General features: G+C 42.7%; 1 protein-coding gene across 1 annotated transcript; it reads right to left on the bottom strand.

The window, feature by feature from the left end:
• Positions 1 to 120: 120 nt before the first annotated feature.
• Positions 121 to 17,935, bottom strand: STK25 (serine/threonine kinase 25). The gene is made up of 12 exons (XM_066619842.1): positions 17,858 to 17,935; positions 16,317 to 16,441; positions 11,418 to 11,648; positions 9,929 to 9,985; positions 9,247 to 9,355; positions 8,331 to 8,488; positions 7,167 to 7,352; positions 6,806 to 6,951; positions 6,162 to 6,276; positions 5,530 to 5,601; positions 2,083 to 2,219; positions 121 to 1,740 (listed from the first exon to the last, which is right to left on the bottom strand). Exons 2-12 carry the CDS (start codon positions 16,344 to 16,346, stop codon positions 1,701 to 1,703), a joined length of 1,281 nt encoding a protein of 426 aa, XP_066475939.1. The 5' UTR covers positions 16,347 to 16,441; positions 17,858 to 17,935; the 3' UTR covers positions 121 to 1,700.
• Between the last annotated feature and the right edge of the window lie 2,170 nt (positions 17,936 to 20,105).

The following is a 20,105-nucleotide window of genomic DNA, read 5'->3' as shown; positions in this document are numbered from 1 at the left end:
GGTTAGATAGAGAACAGCACTAGTCTTAATATAAAGTTGCTCCATGACTACCTTCTCTTGTAGCTTCAAACTCCAGTTTTTTCCATATCAACGGAGACAGCAGATCAGTCAGCTTTTAATTGACAAGTTAACTTTATTGGAAGTGGCAGATCCCTCTCACTGCTCATTTGTAAGACTAAGACACTGGTGCTTTGAATACTGGAGACACTTAGAGCTTTACTGGTGATAATTGTGTGAGCTAATATAAAGGTACCTTTTATGAATAGTACAAAGTAGCAGCTTCACTACCTGGATCTTTCCTGCTTTTCTTTTGAATAATTCAGTCTACTTTGTCAATTACCTAGAGAATGGATAGGTGTGCCTATGCCCAAGTTCCCACCCATGTTCTATCCTAGCTGTCTATAAGCAAAGACTGAGAAGCAATAGCTGTACCTCTTAGCCCTGTTCCTGTATGATGTATGAATGCCAGGAGTAGAACAGCTCCATTAATTTCCTCAACACTAGATGGTATGCAAAACAGGCAGTCAACTACAGCTATACATTGCAAAATAGCCTTCCCTCAAGGAAAGTGACCCATAGTAATCTGTGCCTAAATGGCTGTACACATTAAGGAAGTGATTACCTCCAACTTGTTGTTATAGTAGAACAATCTGATTACTGAAGTAAAAATTAATCAGTCTTTTCTGCTACACCTCACTCACAAGAATGCTCATGAGTGACTTGAACACCAGTACTGTGCAAGTCCAACATGGAGTGAACAGCTATGAAGAGGGACAAACAAGTTAAGTTTGGGGAATGTCAGCTGGGATAGCCCCTAGCTGTTGGCACTACACATGTATTTCAGTTTAACTGAAACTTAGTCAGATTTTATAGACTAACAATCTTCCATTTTGGACAGACACCTATTCCCTTTTCTATGCTGTAAGATTAGTTAAGCATTTAGCATCCTCCATCTTTAGCAAGTGGGTAATACTCTGACAAAATGTCTAATGAATGTATCCAAGATAGTGTTCACTCAAGATACCAAGTAGCAGCAAAAAACAGCCTTGACAGAGTAGGAACACATCTGTTCCAAACTGTTGTCAGTGAAACATGGGCAAATGCAGAGTACAACAGCAGCAGTCAAACCTACCTCCCCAGAGGGGCAAGTAGATAGATGGAAGGAGGCAGCCAGCTTTACCTGTCTCAGCAGCTGTAAGGCTGGTTCTTGTTCTGAGGAGCTGAGGAGGAACTCTGAACAAAGTTCTTTTGAGTAGCACCAGCATACACACCCGGCTAGTTAACTGGGTGGTGATAGTCCCCTCCTCCTTGAAAGTGGTGTTTAGAAATACTTCGCCTCTAGCCAGAGCAGGGAATCCCACTTCCCTTTTGGAATGTTTGTCTAAATTTCCATTTTCCAGCAGTCAGGATTTTGTTTTTAAACAAGGTCTGACCTGAGAAAAATTGGATATAATTAAAAACCTCCATAAAGTATGCTGTAGAAACTACCCACCTAGGGCTCTGCAAAGAAGTCCATAATGCATTTTTGTTGCAAATCCCATCTTGGGTGGACATGAAACACACACATGAAGGCTCTGAAATGTTTGGGAATCCATAGCACAATGTTAACATCCAACAGCAGATGACGATGGATTCGAGATGCAGTTCTTATGGAGCTGGGGAAAATCATATCTTTCAATGCACAACAGAAAACAGACTCCTCAGCGTGCTGAAGTCAGATGGTTCCTGCTGTGTGAGAACCTGAAGTGAAAGATGAAAGAGACCAGTCAGACATCTATTGTACATCTCAATGTCCTTCAAGTTTAAATGAACAGCAAGAATGCCAACTTCTCACTTCAAACTCATCTGGTCTAATCTAAGAGGCAAACAGTTTAGGTTTAATATAGTCCAGTTGATTACCACTTCCTGATTCAGTTCTCAACTGCCATTATGGATTCAGATTTCCCCATTCTAATGAAAGGATAGGAATTCCTGACATCTGGTTTTTGGAGTCTAGACTCCAGAGGAGGATTGCTGTATCTTTGATCCAAGTTAAGCAGGGGAAGTACCACCTGTAAATCATATAAAACTAATAGCTCTTACCTTTGCACTCGTGCTACCATGTGCGCGATGAGTTTGTCAGCAATTCCTGGACAAGACTCCTCCGCTAAGCTAAAGGCATTCTCTAGTTCCTCCATAGCTCCTACATTGCCTCCAGTTTGCTTATGCTTGTCTTTGAGCTATCAAGAAGTGAGAATTAGCATATTGTTTGAGAGGATAGCACAATCAGTGGTTCATTTGTGTTAAAAAAACAACAGCATTCATTGGCTTATTAATACAGAAGGAGAACCTTTTTCCCTACATCAAGGCTGCAATCTAAAACAGATGCATCTAGAGGTAAGGATTGGGATCAGGGCCTGAGTTTCACCATCTCTCTTGAACAACCTTGTGGCTGTTGGCAACACCTGGCAAAGGAAACAGGCAGCTATCCCACCCTGTTCTAATAAACCAATTGTTTGCTTCACTCAGGCCCTTAGTGCCCAACTCTGGGAAGTTTCCAACTCCACTCAAGCACCACATAAAAAATATTCCATTTGGTTTCTGACCCCAAATCAGTAAATTCAGAGCTAGAAGGAACAACTGTGTCCAGTATATGATTGGAACATGGAAGCGCCAAGGGCAGGATGTCCATGTGTATCTTAGTACCCAAAATGTTTGCAACAATCCACCTTGCCTCCTATGCCCAGCATATCATGCATTTTCCTTTAAAGGGACATATGAAGCTATTGAGTCAGACCAGGAGTGTGCAAACCTTGGCCTGGGGGACATTTGCAGCCTTTGGGGTTCCTCAATCCGGCCCACAGGGAGCTTCCAGTCTCCAATGAGACTATTGGAGCTTGCACTGGCCCGTGACTGCCAGATATGAGCTGTGGACTGAGTTACAGCAAGGCCTTTTATAGTCTCCATGTGTTTTCTGCTCTTCCCTGGACATTATTTTAGCCCCCCCTCCCATTGCCTCTGAACAACTTATGTCTCCAGGTGTGTTTGGCTTGGTCTGTATGCTTTCACTGTGCAAGAGATATGAGGTACACAGTTCATAGTTCTCATGTGGTTCTACATAACTGTATTATAGTTATTTGTATTATAAATAAGCTCTGTAAAATTCATTCATATAAATTCCATCTCTAATGTATTCATTTATGTAAATTTATTCAAATTTGAAGTGTAAATTCCTTTTTTTCCTAGCCCCCCAACACAGTGTCAGAGAGATGATATGGCCCTCCCGCCAAAATGTTTGTCCACTGCTGAGTCAGACCATTGGTCGACATTGACCAACAGGAGCTTGCCAGGGGCCTCTTTGAACAAAGAATGAGCCTGGGATCTTTGGCATATGCTCTACCACTGAGCTATAGCCCCCCCTCCTGGTAAACCACTATCCTTGTTAGAGTTCAGAAAGCAAGTTTTAAATTGCATTATTTGGAGCTTTAGTAAGGAACTCTGCACTATCCTATGTCTCAAGTGTAAACATCACACACATAAGTAACAAAGCTGAACATCCTTGGTCTAGCTAAATATACTTCTCATGACAGCATGGCTTTCCCAAGCAAAAAGTATTCTCTGGAATCTCCTACATTAGTTCAATAACCCCCTATTGTACACTGCAAAAAAAAAAAAATCCTTGTTTGTCAGATGGCACTATGAGAATTTCTCCAACCATTGCACAGCTAGCCACAAAGCTAAAAGCAAAAACCTTTACAAGCGCAGTAGTTTTTTTTTGCCTAAAGCCTGTTTGAGTCAATAAACTCTCTCTTTCATCAGCTATAGTAGTTAAGTGGCTTTTGGCCTGTCCTCATGGATCTTTTCTTGTAATCCATGGATCAACCTAGTTGCCCTTCGCTGAGTTCAGGCTGCCGCCTACATCAGGATACAAGACAGGGTAAAGCTTAATGCTAATTGAAGTAGAATAACAATGTGCATTCCTACTTTCACAGTGGAAGGAAATGCTAGAGCAGACTGAAGTACATCTGGCACAAAGACAAAAATGCTATGAAACTAGCCTACTGCTTAAATGATGTATTCACACATTACACAAAGGATTTAGGATCAAGTGCAGCAAACCAAGTGTTTTCTCTTTAAGAGAATGTTATTTTGCAGACTCAATGTGTAACACAACCCAGAGGACCATGTTGGCTACAGAAAGACAAAGCCCTAAGAACATGAGGCAATTTAATTGCCTCAATTTTAATTTTCCACAGCAGATAACAGGAAAGCTGGAGTTAAGAGAGATTTGATTTGCTTAATTACACTCGCTATGTGTGGCCATGTCAACCCATGCGGTGTCATCCTCTGCTTTGAAAGCAAAAGAAGGCCACAGAAAGAATGAAAGATAAAGACTTAGCTAAAATAAGAAGATATTGGAAACTGTTTTATGATTGGATAGATAGTATAGGATAAATATTATCGACAGAGTAGATTAAGTATTTTAATGATCTATCTGGTAATGATTTATATGGAAAAGCTTTTGTCTATTTTTAACCTGTTGTATAAATTTTGTTTTAAAATGCATGCTGTGACCCAATAGCCAATATCCTGTTGTGTAACCTTTGTAATCCTATTTAAGTTTATCCTATTTCCCTGCCCCATATCTGTAATTAATTAATAAAGACAGAAAGCAAAAGAAGGCCGAACAAGTTGTGAATAGAGCAACCCAATGTATGGTTCTCAAATGCAGCCAGGTGTCGGAGGCTTGGGGGTCTTATTTGTAACATGAAGTTGAGGTAGACAAAAGTCTGCCTCACCTTGCTATGTCTGTTGCATCAAGCTGTGCAACAGACTGCTCAGAGAAAGTAATACATTCCATAATGCAAGCAATATGTTATCAGAAGGACAAGCAGTGGCTGAAACAGTACTATGGGAGAAGTTGTTAAAGTTAAGGCAGGAAACTGGTGCTGATTGGCCCCACACTTCACAGAATGCATTACTCCCACTGGGTTCAATAGCTATTTAATCACACCAGGACAAAAAGCACTAAAGGAAGCAGCATATAGGAAATATTGCCATACTGGAGAAACTGCTTGAAACTGAGAGCAGTAACAGAGAGCAGTGCAATAAGGTGTGTGTGTGGGGGGGGGGGGGGTGACACAAGAGTTTTTCTTCCCCTCACCAGTGTAGTCCATTTCATGCAAAAGAATTCAGAACCTCCCACCCTCCCTCACACCTACATAGGAACTAATGGGTTCAGAAGTAAGAACATCTTAAGAAATGCTTCTGTTCAGCTGAAGAAATGGGAGCAGAGAATAGGAGAAACTGCAGAACCATGCAAGACCAGGCAGAACTGGCATGCCACAGAAGGCACTGTGAGCCATATACTGTGAAAATATACTTGCCATATACAAGTGGAAAATGCATCTTTCACTATCATTGTTCCCACTTGTGCTTCGGTTCCTGCCCAGATCCCCTCTCTCAGCCTCCATTACTCAGCTAAGCCTGTCACACGCTACAGACAGGGATGCAAAAGGAAGACATTCAGCCTCCCAGCGCACTTCTCACCTCCCCGAAGACAGGACGTACAAGCGTGGAGAGACACTGAGACCGTGGCTGCCGCTTGATAGGCTCCACAGGCTAAAAGGAGAAAGAAGGATTGCCAGTGAATATCTCTCTGAATGATGCCATTCGGCCTATTTTCTCTCTGCCCATGGAAATAGCAAGCAACATCACCATGGGAGGGTGACAACTGGAGAGAGGGGTAAATTAACAAGGTAGGGGGAATCAGTCATTTCTATTTTCTGCTGCATGCTCTCAGAGTGTGAGCTACTGAGAGGAGACTCCTTAGACTCCTTGAGGAGTCTGATGTGTGGCATTAGCAGGAACATTAACCTATACACCAAGAACATTGTGAGATATTTTCTGGGAGCAATTAGAGCAACAGTACTCAAAGATCCTGTATTATTGCTTCAAAGATCCTGTATTACTACTACGAAGATCCTCCCTTTTTAGTCCACAAAAACCAGAACCAAGAAATCAGAGTCTCCAAGTGTCACAACAAGCCATGCTCGGCTGCAACAACATCCGGGCCATGGAGAAAACTAAGATTCCAGTATTTTGGTACAGCAATTCATTCTCCCTAATCCTAACATCACTGACTTTGGTTCCCTACTCCTAGCTGCAATGACATCACTGACCTTTTGGGATCCATGATGAGGCATCCCTTTGTGTAGTTTGCTTAGGGAATGGGGACGAATAGTGGGTGGGAAAGTCCAGATGGGCCCCTGATCTCTCTCATCTGCATCTCCATCACTAGAAATAAAGATATGGCATTAACTCCTATCCAAGAACAGCACTTGGAACAGTATGTAACACACAGGTTAAGCTTTTGAAGGACATATTTGCCCAACAGCACGCAGTTTAGTCCAACTTCATCTCAAAAACAATTCTCTCTCCACTGCTTCCTGGCCAGTGTATCAAGGGGCTACTATGCACTTTGTGCCAGGTGCATGGGGCCACTCCCCCAAAGATGCCCAACTTGCTCCCCAAAACTGCACACTCATACTTGCCATACTTCTCTTCCCTTATCCTTTTTAAAAATGGAAACAACCACTCCAGCAAATCATATATCACTTTTGCTCCCACTCCGCCCCCCCTCTCCCTCAGAAACAATACAAACATTGTTAGATCCAGAATAAAGTTTTTACAGGTGTTTTGTTCAGACTCAATTTTACATTGTGCAATACCCTTCTCAGTAGCAATCAAGATGTGACTACTCTTAACTGGATGTGATGGGGGGAAGAGGAAGAAGAAAGATTTTCAAAGCAAGAAAAATACATACATATCAGAGTCATCTGAGCTGGAATCCTCACCGTGCCCCTCTGACTTCCAGCGTTTGTACCGGTCAATGAGCTCCATGAGAAATGATGTTTTCTTGGTGTAACGTGTGATGAACTTGTGCTTTAGCAATTCCTTTGCAGTGGGCCTCTGTGCAAAGACAAGATGCTTTAATTAGCAAATGACAAAAAAGAGAAGCAGACCAGCACCACTGTGACTGAAGATCATTTTCATTTTGAAAACAGTTCAGGCAGTCTCCTGCTGGCTCATTTCCGAAGGACAAGGATTCAGAGCCTCTCTGATGAGTAACTCACATTTCCAGACCTGAGACTCTGCTTACAAGGGGAGATATAAAGAATACTTACAAATCTGGGGTCTTTGTTCAGGCAGGCTTCCACAAATTCCTTAAAGGGCTTACTGTGGTGTCCCTCCAGAGTTGGAGGGTTGTTTTTGGGGATCAGGAAGAGAACTCTCATAGGGTGCAGGTCAGAATTTGGAGGCTCTCCCTTTGCCAGTTCAATGGCAGTAATTCCAAGGGACCAGATGTCTGCCTGGAAGAGAAAGAGTAGGCTCACAGTGCTGCCTTGCAACCTACAAATCTTCTCTATAAATCATCTCTAATTATTACAAATTTAATTGTATTTTTTTGTGTGCAGGGGTGGAGGTTGCATGTGGTCCCTGACTATTCTATTTTTTGCCTCAGTGGTCTGCAGGCTCCTAAATGTTAGGAACCACTGTCCTAAATAAAAGTCCATTCAGTGGGCTCTCCTCCTCTGTGGGTTTGGATTCCACAGATTTGACAGGTTCCAAACCCATGGCTGAAGGACCTTACCAAACCTCCCCGATGCAACCAGAATTGCTTTCTGGTCATGTCTGGGAGGTGATCGGAGGCACACAGAGGTGTTCTACCTCTGGAAGGAACTTCTAGCCACACCCTGAGGTCCTCTAAGGGTCCCCCCATGGATCTTGTTATCTGCGGATTCGGTACTCACAGGAGGTCTGGGAACAGAACCCCACCGATACCGAGTAAATAGAATTTACTTGGACACCTGTAAATAGAATTTCCACAGAGCCAACTGCAGAGATCTTACTAGGCATAAAATAGGAGTAAAAAGCCGCCCAGATGGATCAGTGGGTGGCACTTGGGGGCAGTTTCTGACCTTATCAAGCCATAATATAAACACATGAACTTTGTGAAACTATGATAGCCAATGAAGATCTTTTCCCTAACTTTCTTCACAAGAAAAGCAGCATTTCATTCATTCATAAGAGCACCATACCATTCAGTTTTAAGAGATTTTTTTAATATCAATTTTCAGTATGTACCAGGTTGTTTAAAAAAAAAACAACTTATTGTAACTCAAGCTCTTAAAATCTCATTTGCAATTTTAAAATTCATTACGTTTTAAACCAAGTTACTATCCACAACCTTTGTTCTTTGTAATACAGAGGGATAATCTATTGACATAACACGATGGTGCCTTCTAATTGATGAGACAGACAATGTTCTCCTGCTCCTCTAAGCTCACCTTGAAGTCATAGGCTGACTGCTTGATGACTTCGGGTGCCATCCAAAAAGGAGTCCCAACAAAGGTGTTTCTCTTAATTTGAGTGTCTGTCAATTGGCCAGCCACACCAAAGTCAGCTAGTTTCACATCCCCTTGTTCCGAAAGTAGCACGTTGGCAGCTGTTCATACAAAAAGTCACAAAGGTGGCTGGATGAAAGGGGCATACAACGCTCTCAATCATTAGCTTCAATAGGGCTATACTAGAATAAGAGCTTCAAGGCAGTGACCATATTTTCCCAGGATACCCCAGGCTCAGTCCCCAGTGCATTCAAGTAGGGCTGAGAAAGAGCCTATTCTTATATCCTGCAGAGCTTCTGTTGGTCAGTACAGATGAACTTTAATAGAGAATGTTTCACTTGATCACTTGAAAAGGCTGTGAGATGAACCAATGACCTGACTCAGCAGCCTCATATAGTCCAGAGGAGTCAGAATGATGGCAGACACTGTTGTACTAATTGCACATAACTTACACAATTTCTCTGCTGGCTCAAACACCCATACAATTTGAACAGCCACATTCATAGGCAACAGGCAGAGCCAGAGCTTTCTGCAGAATGATGAAATCCTATTAACTGACAACTGCAAACCAGACTACCAGCCATTGCTCTCATTTAAGCTTTTCTTTACAACCATGAAGTTTGTCTTTCAAAAATGAGAGAAGAGAGAATGGTATTTTTCAAGCTATTGAGATAGATGTGCAGATCAGTGCCAGAAACCAGGTTTCCCGATTTAAGGCATGATCAAAGAAATACAGATGTCTAGGCTACATTTTTTTTTCTGAGAATATAAAGTACAAAGCAAACAGCAATCATGCTTTCCCTGCTCTTTAGAGAGATCTGCCAGGAAGGATCAAAGGTGTGTATTTTGCAAGCCTGACCTTTGATGTCTCTGTGAATTTTCCTCTCAGAGTGAAGATAGTCTAAACCCTTTAGAATTTCTCGCAGGATTGTAGCAATGTAGGTTTCCTCCAAGGGGCCAGGCTTGAGCTGCAAGATGGGATGGGTAAACAGGGCAGGTTAAGTCATACAAACATAGCTTGCCTAGTCTCCCCTAGACAACTCAACAGTTTTTAACTTGAGTGCCTGGGACAATTGGGAGATTGGAGAATGAGAGAGAAAACTCTTTGTATGCACATATAGATGGATTAAAGCAGTATCAGAGCCTGCCCCGCTTCCACACCCCAGGTCCAATTACTTTTTAAGCATCAATATATTCATTTTTTATGCCATTAAAGGTCTACTAACTAACTAACAATATATTCATTCATGTTATTTTTTTATTTTTTGCAGACCATTTTTTTTTTTACAAAAATGAGAAGTGCAAAAAGCAGTGATATGTATTTTTTTATTTTGTTATCACTAAAAAAAATAAACCACACCTCTGTTCATAAGCAACTTCGTTCAAATGTACTAGTGAAAGATACGAGGACTCCATGGGGTGCGTGACATCTGAAAGAGGATTTGAGATTGTCCCTTCTGGAACCAATGTGGATTTCACTTAAATTATAGGTTCCAGGCTGCATGTTGATGAACACCTGAGCTAATATGAAGGGTACTTACTAGATCCAGGGCTGAGCCACCACCCAAGTACTCCATGATTATCCATAGCTTGGTGCCCTGTAAATTAAGGTAAGAAGTAGTGTGAGATCTACATGAAGCCTTACTGGGTTTGCCTTAGACTTACCAGATATGCCCAGTCCTGTATTTCTGGTGTAGCCCCCTGCATATGTAAATAAGACCAGGAAGGCTGAAAAGCTTCATGAACTACCTGCATGGTACAGCTGAATGACATGAACACCAGGATCTCATTGTTCTTGCTGGGCTACAGCACTTCAGTCTGCAGTTGCAAGGAATCATATTAGAATATTGCCATATACTGTATGTGTGTGTATATATATTACACACACACCTACCTACCTATATATCCCACTGGATACAGAGAACTGACATGTCAGGGAGAAAGGTTCTAGCATAGCTTTCTCCCATTTTACTGTGCTAAGTATAAGGACATTTGGTATAGGGGAGCACTCAGACATGTGACATCCCACCACCAGTCTCAAACTGGTGGCAAGAGTTCCACCACTTGGCTTGGTTCTTTGTCTTGCAAATGAACGTGACTTTGACATTCTGACACCCTCAAATTCTTTGTGAACACACTGTATTCAAGTCAATCACTTCAAAAGAATGTGCTGCTCATGCCAAGAAGTTAGGAGTGGTTATGACAGCAGTCTTGACCACAGAAAGAAGTGGCAGCACCAGCTTTTAAGCAGTGCTTCATTACTAGTTTTTTCCACTGAGCTTGGACATAATTTGGCTGTGTGTCATGCAAGAGACTCAAAGTAAGATCATTGAAAGGCAACCCTACCTCTGGCACATAAAATGGTAAATGCTCCTGTAGCAACCCCCTCTTAGAAGGCACAACTAGTGATGGGTCACATCAGAAAAAAGCAATCTCAGAAGAAAGGAATGTAGACAACTACAGATCCAACAAAAGGGGAAATGTTTGATAAAACTAGACCTGTAGTAATAAGCAGGGCCGAGAGCACTTTACATTTTCTGATTTTCTTAGCTGAATCTTTGCATTCCTCTTAAATGTACAGAATTTCTGTGTGGTTGAATATTTGTTACACTAATCATAAGTTATTTAAACAATTCAGAGTGGACAAAATCTTCTGAGGGTGGATGCAGCTCAACCATGCACTCTGTCCCCTTTCCCTTGCCTTCCCAATGTCTTAGCCACAAAAGTTATTACACGCCTTGATGGAGACACATCAGAAATGGCATACATTAACAAGAGAGTTTGTCTCAAAAGCAACCTTCTCACTATGCTCAGATAGCAAGTGATAGTAGTTTGTATCCCATTTTCCTTCACCCAGGAGAATTTCCTGCAAAAGCCAAGTACTACTGACTCAAAGGCAAAAAAAAGCTCCCCAGCCCAACTACAAAGTCCACCTAATGAATATAGTTCCTGTTTCAATACAGGAATTGCAACATTTGTTTGTTCATCAGCAATTCTGCAATCCTGGCTGGCCCCAGAAGCTTCAGTTACCTTCAGGTAGGAACCATAGTAGCGGGTAATGTAGGGACTGTCACATTGGCTGAGCACTGTGATCTCCTGTTGGATGTCTTCAATCTCATCCTCTGCCTCCTCTAGGTCAATTATCTTGATAGCTACCACCTCCTTGGTACGGTTGTCAATTCCTTTGTACACTTCTCCAAAGGAGCCTTTACCAATCCTCTCCAGCTTGGTGAACAGTTCTTCTGGATCCACCCGAGAATGCTAAGTTAGCAGGAACAAACAAGGGGGAAGAGCCAGTCATACATCAAGAACCATGCAGGGTATGCATGCAAAAGTAGAGCAGCACCTTTTCTTATTACCAACTCCTTACAGCCATTTTATTTTTTGGTCCAGACCTCACCTCTCACTTTAAGACACCTAATAATTCCATCCTAAATTACACAAAGTTGGTGAAAGACATTTTCTCCTTCTCCCATAATATTAGAACACACAAGATCACCCAACAGAAGTGATGAGCAGAAGATTCACACCAGACAAAAAGTTACATCTTCACACAATGGATAACTAACTTATGGAACTCACTGCCACAAGATGGAATGGAATAGAGTCTTCATGCTCAGAGGCGGCATGCCACTGAATGCCAGGTGCTGGGGGCAACAGTGAGGGAAGGCTATTTTCTTCATGCTCTGAGGGTTTCCTGAAAGCATTGGGCTGGTCACTATAGGAAACAGGACACTCGAACAGATAGACCCTCCATGTGATCTACCAGGGCTCTGTATTTCTAACAATACTCCAGCAGAAATAAGTATTACTGAGTTCAACAGCACTTACTGCAGCGTAAGCATGCTTAGGATTACAGCTATGATAGACCAATGCTAAGCTTATCTCTCCACCAACATGGCACTGTTGAACTATGTAAAGCAGTACTGAGAGAAACTTCTAAATAGCTTATCATTCTATTCAAGGATGTTTTTGGCCCTGCATCACCAATGCTGTTTATTCAAGGGTGTCCTTGGCCTTGCATCACCAATACTGTCTATACATCTTCAAACTATTTCTGAATTCCAGCCTTTTGAGTGGAAAAACATTTACGAAGGATTTTGCAGGCTTCTGGGAAAGTCAGAACTCAAAGCAAACTTGCAGTTCCAGCTGTAGTTGAATCACAGCAGAGCACACCCAGGACTTGCTGAAATTTTCTGGTTTTCACTGTGGTACCAAGAAGGCTTCAGGGACATAGTGATCCTCACTCACAGAGACATCAAGGCCTCCTGTGTCAACATGGCATTAGAATATCTTTGCATCACACATCCATGATGTACAGTGTGTAGGTAGGCAGCACCTACTGTACTGCTGAAGCTCCTGGGATTGCTGGAATATGGCAAACTGAGTTTTCTGAAAGGTTTAAAGATGAGCAGTGGTAGTGAATTAGGCAGAAAATACAGGTGCGAGTTTTCCAGAGTATTACTGCCCAATTCTTAATGGTATAGGGATCTAAGAATGAGCCATGAGACAACAATCTCTGTTTCAAATCATACTCACTAGCTAGCCTTAGGCAAGTCAGTATCTTTCAGCCTCCCATCTGCCAAAGGGAGAGAAAACTGACCTATATTACAAGACTGTTGTTAATCATTCACAAGAACATATGTGAAGTACTTTTGAACACTCAAAAAGCTATGCAAATGCTACATATTTTTTATTCCTGCTCACAATGTGTCAGTTTACAGTGACTCACAGGTGACTCCTAGTCCAACATCAGGTATACAGGTACCTGCCTTATATTGAATCAGCCCATCCAGCTCAGAATGCTCAGCACAGACCACCAGAGCTCTCGGGGTCTTCAAACAAGAATCATTCTATGTCCTACCCGGAGATGCTGGAGAATGAATTTGGGACCTTCTACATGCTCTATCACTTATAGCCTCATTCCCAAATCACAGCTTAAATGTGAAAGGAAGAACCATACCCAGCAAAATGTATTAAGGAGAGCATAACTGCTCTCACTCTGTTCTAGTATTTGTGGAAATGAAGTATAGCGAAGAGAAAGATATAGAAGAATCTATACATGTACACCATGCTGACTAGCTTCCTGCACTTCCAAGAAGTCTGAAGCAGAAGCTGATATCACCGTAGACATTTTGGTACTGCTACACTCGGCGGTGCCATCGGGGATAGGATTGGGCTGTAAGTTAGTAAAGGTTATGAACAGGAATGTGCATAATGCAAGATTCTGAAGCTTTCTGGAGCCTCAGCTCTCAGATTTTAAGAGAAGGATTCTAGCCCATAAGAGAGATCCTAATATTTGCGGGTAATTCTTGGTGAAATCTCAGACTATGGGACAATAAGTATGAGACTTCACTGCTTTATTGTAGCTCCTTCCCCACTTCTGGAGGTGGCGATATGGGTTCACCATATGCAGCAGGAACACCAGGGAACATCCTCTCCATGTCTCTCTTAGTCACCCTGCTACGAGGAGGGCAGGAGCTGTTCCATCTAGTCTGAATAAGAAGCCTCCCCCAACATCTAGTGCTGCCTGGAAGTGTACTTCTGGACGGTGATCCTTTTTATTATGGGTTCGCCACAGGCCCTATAGAATGGCAGTAGTTGCAGCAAGAACAGCAGATTGCTAGGGAGAGGCTGTAACATTATGCTCTTCTCACCAGAAACAAAATTGCTTTGTTTTGCATTGTTATAACCTGTTCCAAACTTCCTTGATCTTAATTTGATCAAAAGATGGGGTATAAAGCTTGAAAACAAAAGAGGAAGCAGAACTGCACAAAATATGAAAATTGGCATTTGCAATAACTTTTAGAGGTTTAACTTTCCTTGAAATAGATTGTTTCTTTTAGGCACCAATTATACAGCTCTCTATTTACAAACTTCCTACACCTGATGCGTGCATTGTACACACTCACCTATAAACATGCCATCAACAAGAACCACGCCTGTTCTGGTTCCAGTTCTACCTGAAATTTCCTTCTGTGGCAAAGGCAGCTGCGTTCTGATTTGATCACTTGGCTCAACTGCCTCTTATCTTTTAAATATGAAACTGATGCCATTAAGAAAACTTTGCCCAGGGTACAACAACTTAACAGCCTCTCCTACAATGACGCCAGGGCTGCAAAAGCCCCCAACCACCAGCCTCAAACTTCATTTCCACACCACTGTTGGAGGGTTCTCCATCCACAGAACAGAAGAGGGCAACCAATCATCCTCCTGTCTCCATGGCAACACCCAAACAGCACAGGCCTATGAACAAATACGTGCTGGGAGTGCAAAGAAAAGGAAATGTGAGTGACAGTGTAAAAGCGAGGGGCATCACCAAGCTGGAGCACAAAGGAACTGGGAAGAGAAAACAAACCAACATCTCATAGGCTATGGAAAGATGGCAGAGAAATCCAAGCAGAACATGATGGAAACCAGAAGGAAAGACTCACTTAAGAAAAAGGGCATATATAAAGAAGCCCACAGCTTGACTAAATAGCTAAACGACTGGATGAAACATCCCAAGAACCTAGCATGTTCATCCAAGAACAGAAACAAGAGCCTTAAAAAATCTCTACAGTGGTCTCAGGGGTTTTGTGGATCTCTCAGATCCAAACACTGTCCAACTGCCTTCCCTCAAAGACACTCCATGGGCCTATCCTACTTAACAAAACATCCTTGACCTCTCACATCCTTACACAAGAGGTTGTGGTGGAAAAACTGTTTAAAATTGAAACAGTGTTTCATACAAAGCCTCAGTGTCAAATTCCACCCTTTACTAGCCACCTCCAACCTTGGGAATGAAGGAAGATTCCAGTGAATAGTAACATGCAAGGCAGACATGGAGCCTTGCCTATCCTCCCAGGACAAGACACGGAACACTTGATGCTTACAGTACATACCAGGAACCCAGTCCAAATGCTTTCCTCATCCACTTGGTGAATAATTGCCCACCTCTCTGCCTCTTCTGGGATTACATGCAATGTTGTTATTCCAGTTGAATGAGCAAGACAACTAAAATGATGCGGCAATCTACAATAGACTGGATTGTAGAAACAATGGTTTGTTCTCCTGAGAATTCACTAACGCTCCAGCTGGCCAACTCAAGAGAAAATATGAAAGAGGTGTGGACAACTGATCAAGCTGATCAAACTTTTGATTCAAAAGGAGAAACACACAAAACTTCATTGTTTTGCCACAATGATCAGAATACAGACTGGAAACAAACAATTCATCTTTTGAGTGAGACCAAATTTGAAAGAGTAAGAACTATGCATGTTTTGCCATGTATCTACATAGTACATATGTTATTTTTGCTGTATAATATACATGGATTTGATCTAAATTTAGCAATAAATTAGAGCCATCTAACAGCTCTGAACCACCATTTATACTACACCTCACTTTTAAAAAAAAATAAAAGGATGAAGAAACTGGTCTAAAAGAAATATTGCAAAGAGCGTTGTGATAACAAATTAATACAATCATTCCTCTGGAATGCGTCCCTGTGGAACTAGTCATGTTGGGTAAAGCCAATGTCTAAAAATTGTTCATTTAAGAACATCTGATAAAAAAAATAGCTTCAGTATTCCTGGAGTTTCACACCCCAGTTATCAGATTTTGAAGAAAGATTAGTATTTGACTACTGTCAGCTACAGAGGTTGCCTTTCTATTCCACCATTAATTTAATTATAGCAGGCAGGTAATCTGTTGCCTAGACTTACTTTGTGCCATTGCTTTTACATTCAGAGGAATTTTCTATGCTACACAAAATGTACACACCCACACAAATTTTGTCTGAGAATCAACTAGCTTCTGTGTTCCATATAAATGAAGGAGGGACATCAAATGTACATTTCCCTGCTTATTCATAATTTATTCAGTGTCTTAGGCATGGGGGAAAACAAAGAGAAATTATCTTTGGTTCAGGAAGAATCCCTCACTTACCTGATTGGCAAATTCCCTCAGGTGAGCCATGGCCAAAGGTTGGCACAACACCCAGGCACTGTGAATCTGAATTTTTCCAGTCTTCTCACTCAGTATTGAAAATGGGCTCTCTCATTTATAGATCACTTAACGAAACAAAACAGAACAGACACTGTTATTAATGCAAGGTTTCTATGAACCAACTTCTCTGCATCACAAAAACTGAACAACAGTCAGCTCCATCCTCCACTTGGGTACAGAGATTTAGCCTGGACAATACACCAAGTGTGATTGGGCAAACCTGGGACCACCACTCACTCACCCTCAGTCTAACCAACCTCACAGGTTTGTTGAGAGGATGAAGGTGGGAATACCAAGCCTGAGATCCTTGAAGGGAAGGCAAGATAAACATAAGCGCAGTAGTAGTAGATGCAACATATGTTTTATTCTTTAGCAATCATGTGCCACTCAAACACACACCTAACAACAACCAATTTATAGCTTCCAGAATACGGATGACATTGCTTGAGCTCAGTTATCCAATGCCAAAGCATATCAGGGATTTACTACTAAGGAACAAGCCCAATGTGAACAAGCTTTCAGACAACAATGAAACATTGTTCAGTCTACTACATCCAATTCCTCGCGCATGAGACATACCCAACTTCATTCCTATCTAGGAGGACGATTTCACAGAGCGCTCCCTGTAGATCAGTGATTTTCAACCACTGTGCCGTGGCATACTGATGTGCCACAAATGGTCCTCAGGTGTGCCGCGGGAATTTGGGAGAGGGTCATTTATCAAAAAGACTATTGGGGGATGTGAGCCCCCATTGACAGCACAGTGTGCTTTGTCAATTGTCAAAAAGCTGATGGTGTGGCTTGACCATTTTAGTACCTTGCCAGTGTGCCGCGAGACGAAAAAGATTGAAAATCACTGCTCTAGATCACCGGTTCCCAAACAGGTGGTCCAGAAGACCCTGAGAAGCGGTCCATGGGGTCTCAGGAATGAAATCAGCTTTGATCACCTCCAGCGTCTTGCTGAGCAAGCGCTCCCTCACCGACCACCGGAGAGGGGCAGAGAGCAGACTGTGCATAGCAGGCACTGAGGTGCCAGCTGCAGGTGGTCCACTCTTGGCAGTCACTGAGAGATGCTTCGCCATGGACCACCAGAGAGACTGGCAAACAGACCACCCATAGCTGGCACTGCTTGTGGTCCAGGACAATTCCAAATTTTTGCCTCAGTGGTCCACAGGCTCCTCAAGGTTGAGAACTCTGGTCCAGATACAGCCTGGGAAGATGAGGTGAGTGCCAGGCTCTTCCACAGAGAGTGAGGACCCTGAAAAGAGACGCTCTGCAGAAACCGGTTTGTGGGTGGCAGGCACAGCGTTACCACCTCAGTGCCTGCCACCCACAGTGCCCAGGCTGCCCTCTGCCCCTGACACAGCAGCTCCACCCAACACAGCCCCCCCCCCCAACACACCTGCCATGGCAGCGGTCATCACAAGCCTTGCTGCAAACAACCCCCGCCCCCGCCATGCCCTAAACCCCTGGCCCCTCACCTGCACCCCGACGGCCCGTCCCGCCCAGGTGCCCCACCATAGCTCCGCATGCCCCAGTCTGGGATACTGAACTCGGTAACAGTAACTGCAGGAGAGGTGGGGAGGCGAACGTGAACAGACATGCGCAGGAATCCACCTTACCGCCTGGCCTGCTGGGAACGTTAGTTCCCGTTGTAGGCGCTCCACCATGGGATACTCTCCGCCAGGGACTGTAATCCCCAGCATGCATCGCGAGAAAGACGAATATGGCCGTCCCGACAGCGAGGGCTTCTGGGAAAGGTAGTTTACGAGGGTGCGTTCTCAGGAGGAAATGAAGGCTCTTTCCCATAGGCTTCTTGGTTTCCACCCTCCTGGAAGAAGCAACTGGCCAGGCTGTAGGGGAGGAGAGAGGAGAGTCAGTTTAATTCACTGCCCAGGATCCAATGAATGGGATCTATGTTGTTTTATTATATAAACCAGTGTTTCTCAAGCTGTGGGTTGGGACCCACTAGGTGGGTCGCGAGCCAATTTCAGGTGGGTCCCCATTCATTTAAATATTTTATTTTTAATACATTAGACTTGATGCTACCATGGGATGTGACTGCATTTAAGGAAATGATACGGACCTGTACTTTTAACAGGCTGCTATGTATATGCTTTTCACAATGATAGTAAATGGGACTTACTCCTGGGTAAGTGTGGGTAGGATTGCAGCCTAGGATTGTTAAAAATTTTCCTGCTTGATGATGTCACTTCCGGTCATGGCATGACTTCCCGCTGGTCCTGACAGATTCTCATTCTAAAAACTAGGTCCCAGTGCTAAAAGTTTATGAACCACTGATATAAACCTGGCTAATCCAATCATTCAGACCAATGTCCCATGAATATTAAGAAAACAAAACAAAATAGGAATTGTGGGTTAGGGATTAAGCAGTGCAACCTTTGAGCATCATAATTTGTCCATTGTTGGGAACATATTAAGTTCACAGTGACCCTGCCTGTCTGTCTCTTGAGACACTAATGGTATTTTGAGATGGACTGAACTAATTAACAGTCAGTGAACAGGAGAGTAATGTCTCATTTACTTAGGTTTGTTTATGTGTTTGTTTACTAAGGCCACAATCCTAGTCAACTTTCCAGCACTGACGTAAGGGCAGTGCAACTCTGAGGTAAGGGAACAAACATTGTCTTACCTTGAGGATGCCTCCATGACTGTCCCCCAACTGCAGGGTGCAGCATGTGCCTCTGGTACAGCTATGCCAGTGCTGGAAAGTTTAAATTATTTATAGCCCAGCTGTTGGTCCCCCCAAAGGGGTCCCCAAGTAGCTCACAGCAAAAGAATTTAAAACATCACAACAATATGAACCATAAAACCAATCACCGCAGACACTTGCCTATAAGTTGACCCCACAGATAAGTCGAGGGCAGGTTTTGAGCCAACAATCATGGAATTTTCTATGACCCTCGGATAAGTCAGGGGTTAAACTTAGGGGGGTGTCTGACTATAGTTTTCTCTGATTTTACCCGAGGCCAGATCCTGAAAAATAACCTACCACTAATTGTTACCTAAAAACTGTAGTCTCTAATTTATTAAAAACATAGTAAAAGATCATAAGATACATTTTTATTTTTTAAATTCTGGTCTTCACCACCTTTTTGTAAACACTATCAGAGTAAGTGCACAGTAAACTACATACCAGTAAAACAGTTGTTCCCAGCCTGGTATTCATGTACTCCCAGGGACACTCAACAGGACCTTTAGCAGTAATTGAAAAAGAATGAAATAATGGCAGAAAAAGGCAGGTCATGCTCCAGAATGCCTTGCAAGGACCAGCAAGGCAGGAAGGGAGGTAGCTAGTTGGCTGTGAAAGCCCCACCAAGAGCTAGTTTTTGGTCATGAATTCATCTATGAACCAGTGATTGAAAACCAGCACAGTAAAAAAGCTGAAACATAATATGAAAAGTGATCAATCACCCAGAATTTCTCAGCACACTTCTGGTGCAAAACAGTGCAATGGCAGAGTCTTCTGTTCTTCAAACATATGAAAAGAGAAAATATGTGATGAATACATGAAGTCTGGGCTTTCATATGGAGGAGATGAAGGCTTGTACTATTAATTACAAACATTTTACTAATATGAAGGGTACAATTTATGGAAATGTGCTGCCAAGGGATATGCAAGTGAAAGTTGGGAACCACTGCAGGAGATCTGTGAATCAAATCCACCTTTAAGGATTAAAAAAAAAGTAGCACAGATCCAAATAAATC

Source organism: Tiliqua scincoides, chromosome 3 (genome assembly GCF_035046505.1).
Source record: "Tiliqua scincoides isolate rTilSci1 chromosome 3, rTilSci1.hap2, whole genome shotgun sequence".
Lineage (NCBI taxonomy): Eukaryota > Metazoa > Chordata > Lepidosauria > Squamata > Scincidae > Tiliqua > Tiliqua scincoides.
Note: the sequence above shows the minus strand (reverse complement) of the source record. Positions and strands in the feature narration are given on the sequence as shown.

Coding starts and splice junctions, on each gene's coding strand:
- STK25 (XM_066619842.1), bottom strand. CDS start 16,346: ATGGCTCACCTGAGGGAATTTGCCAATCAG. Junction 8,489..9,246: donor AATTCACAGAGACATCAAAG/GTCAGGCTTGCA, acceptor TTGTATGAACAG/CTGCCAACGTGCTACTTTCG. Junction 7,353..8,330: donor AGTCAGCCTATGACTTCAAG/GTGAGCTTAGAG, acceptor TTTCTCTTCCAG/GCAGACATCTGGTCCCTTGG.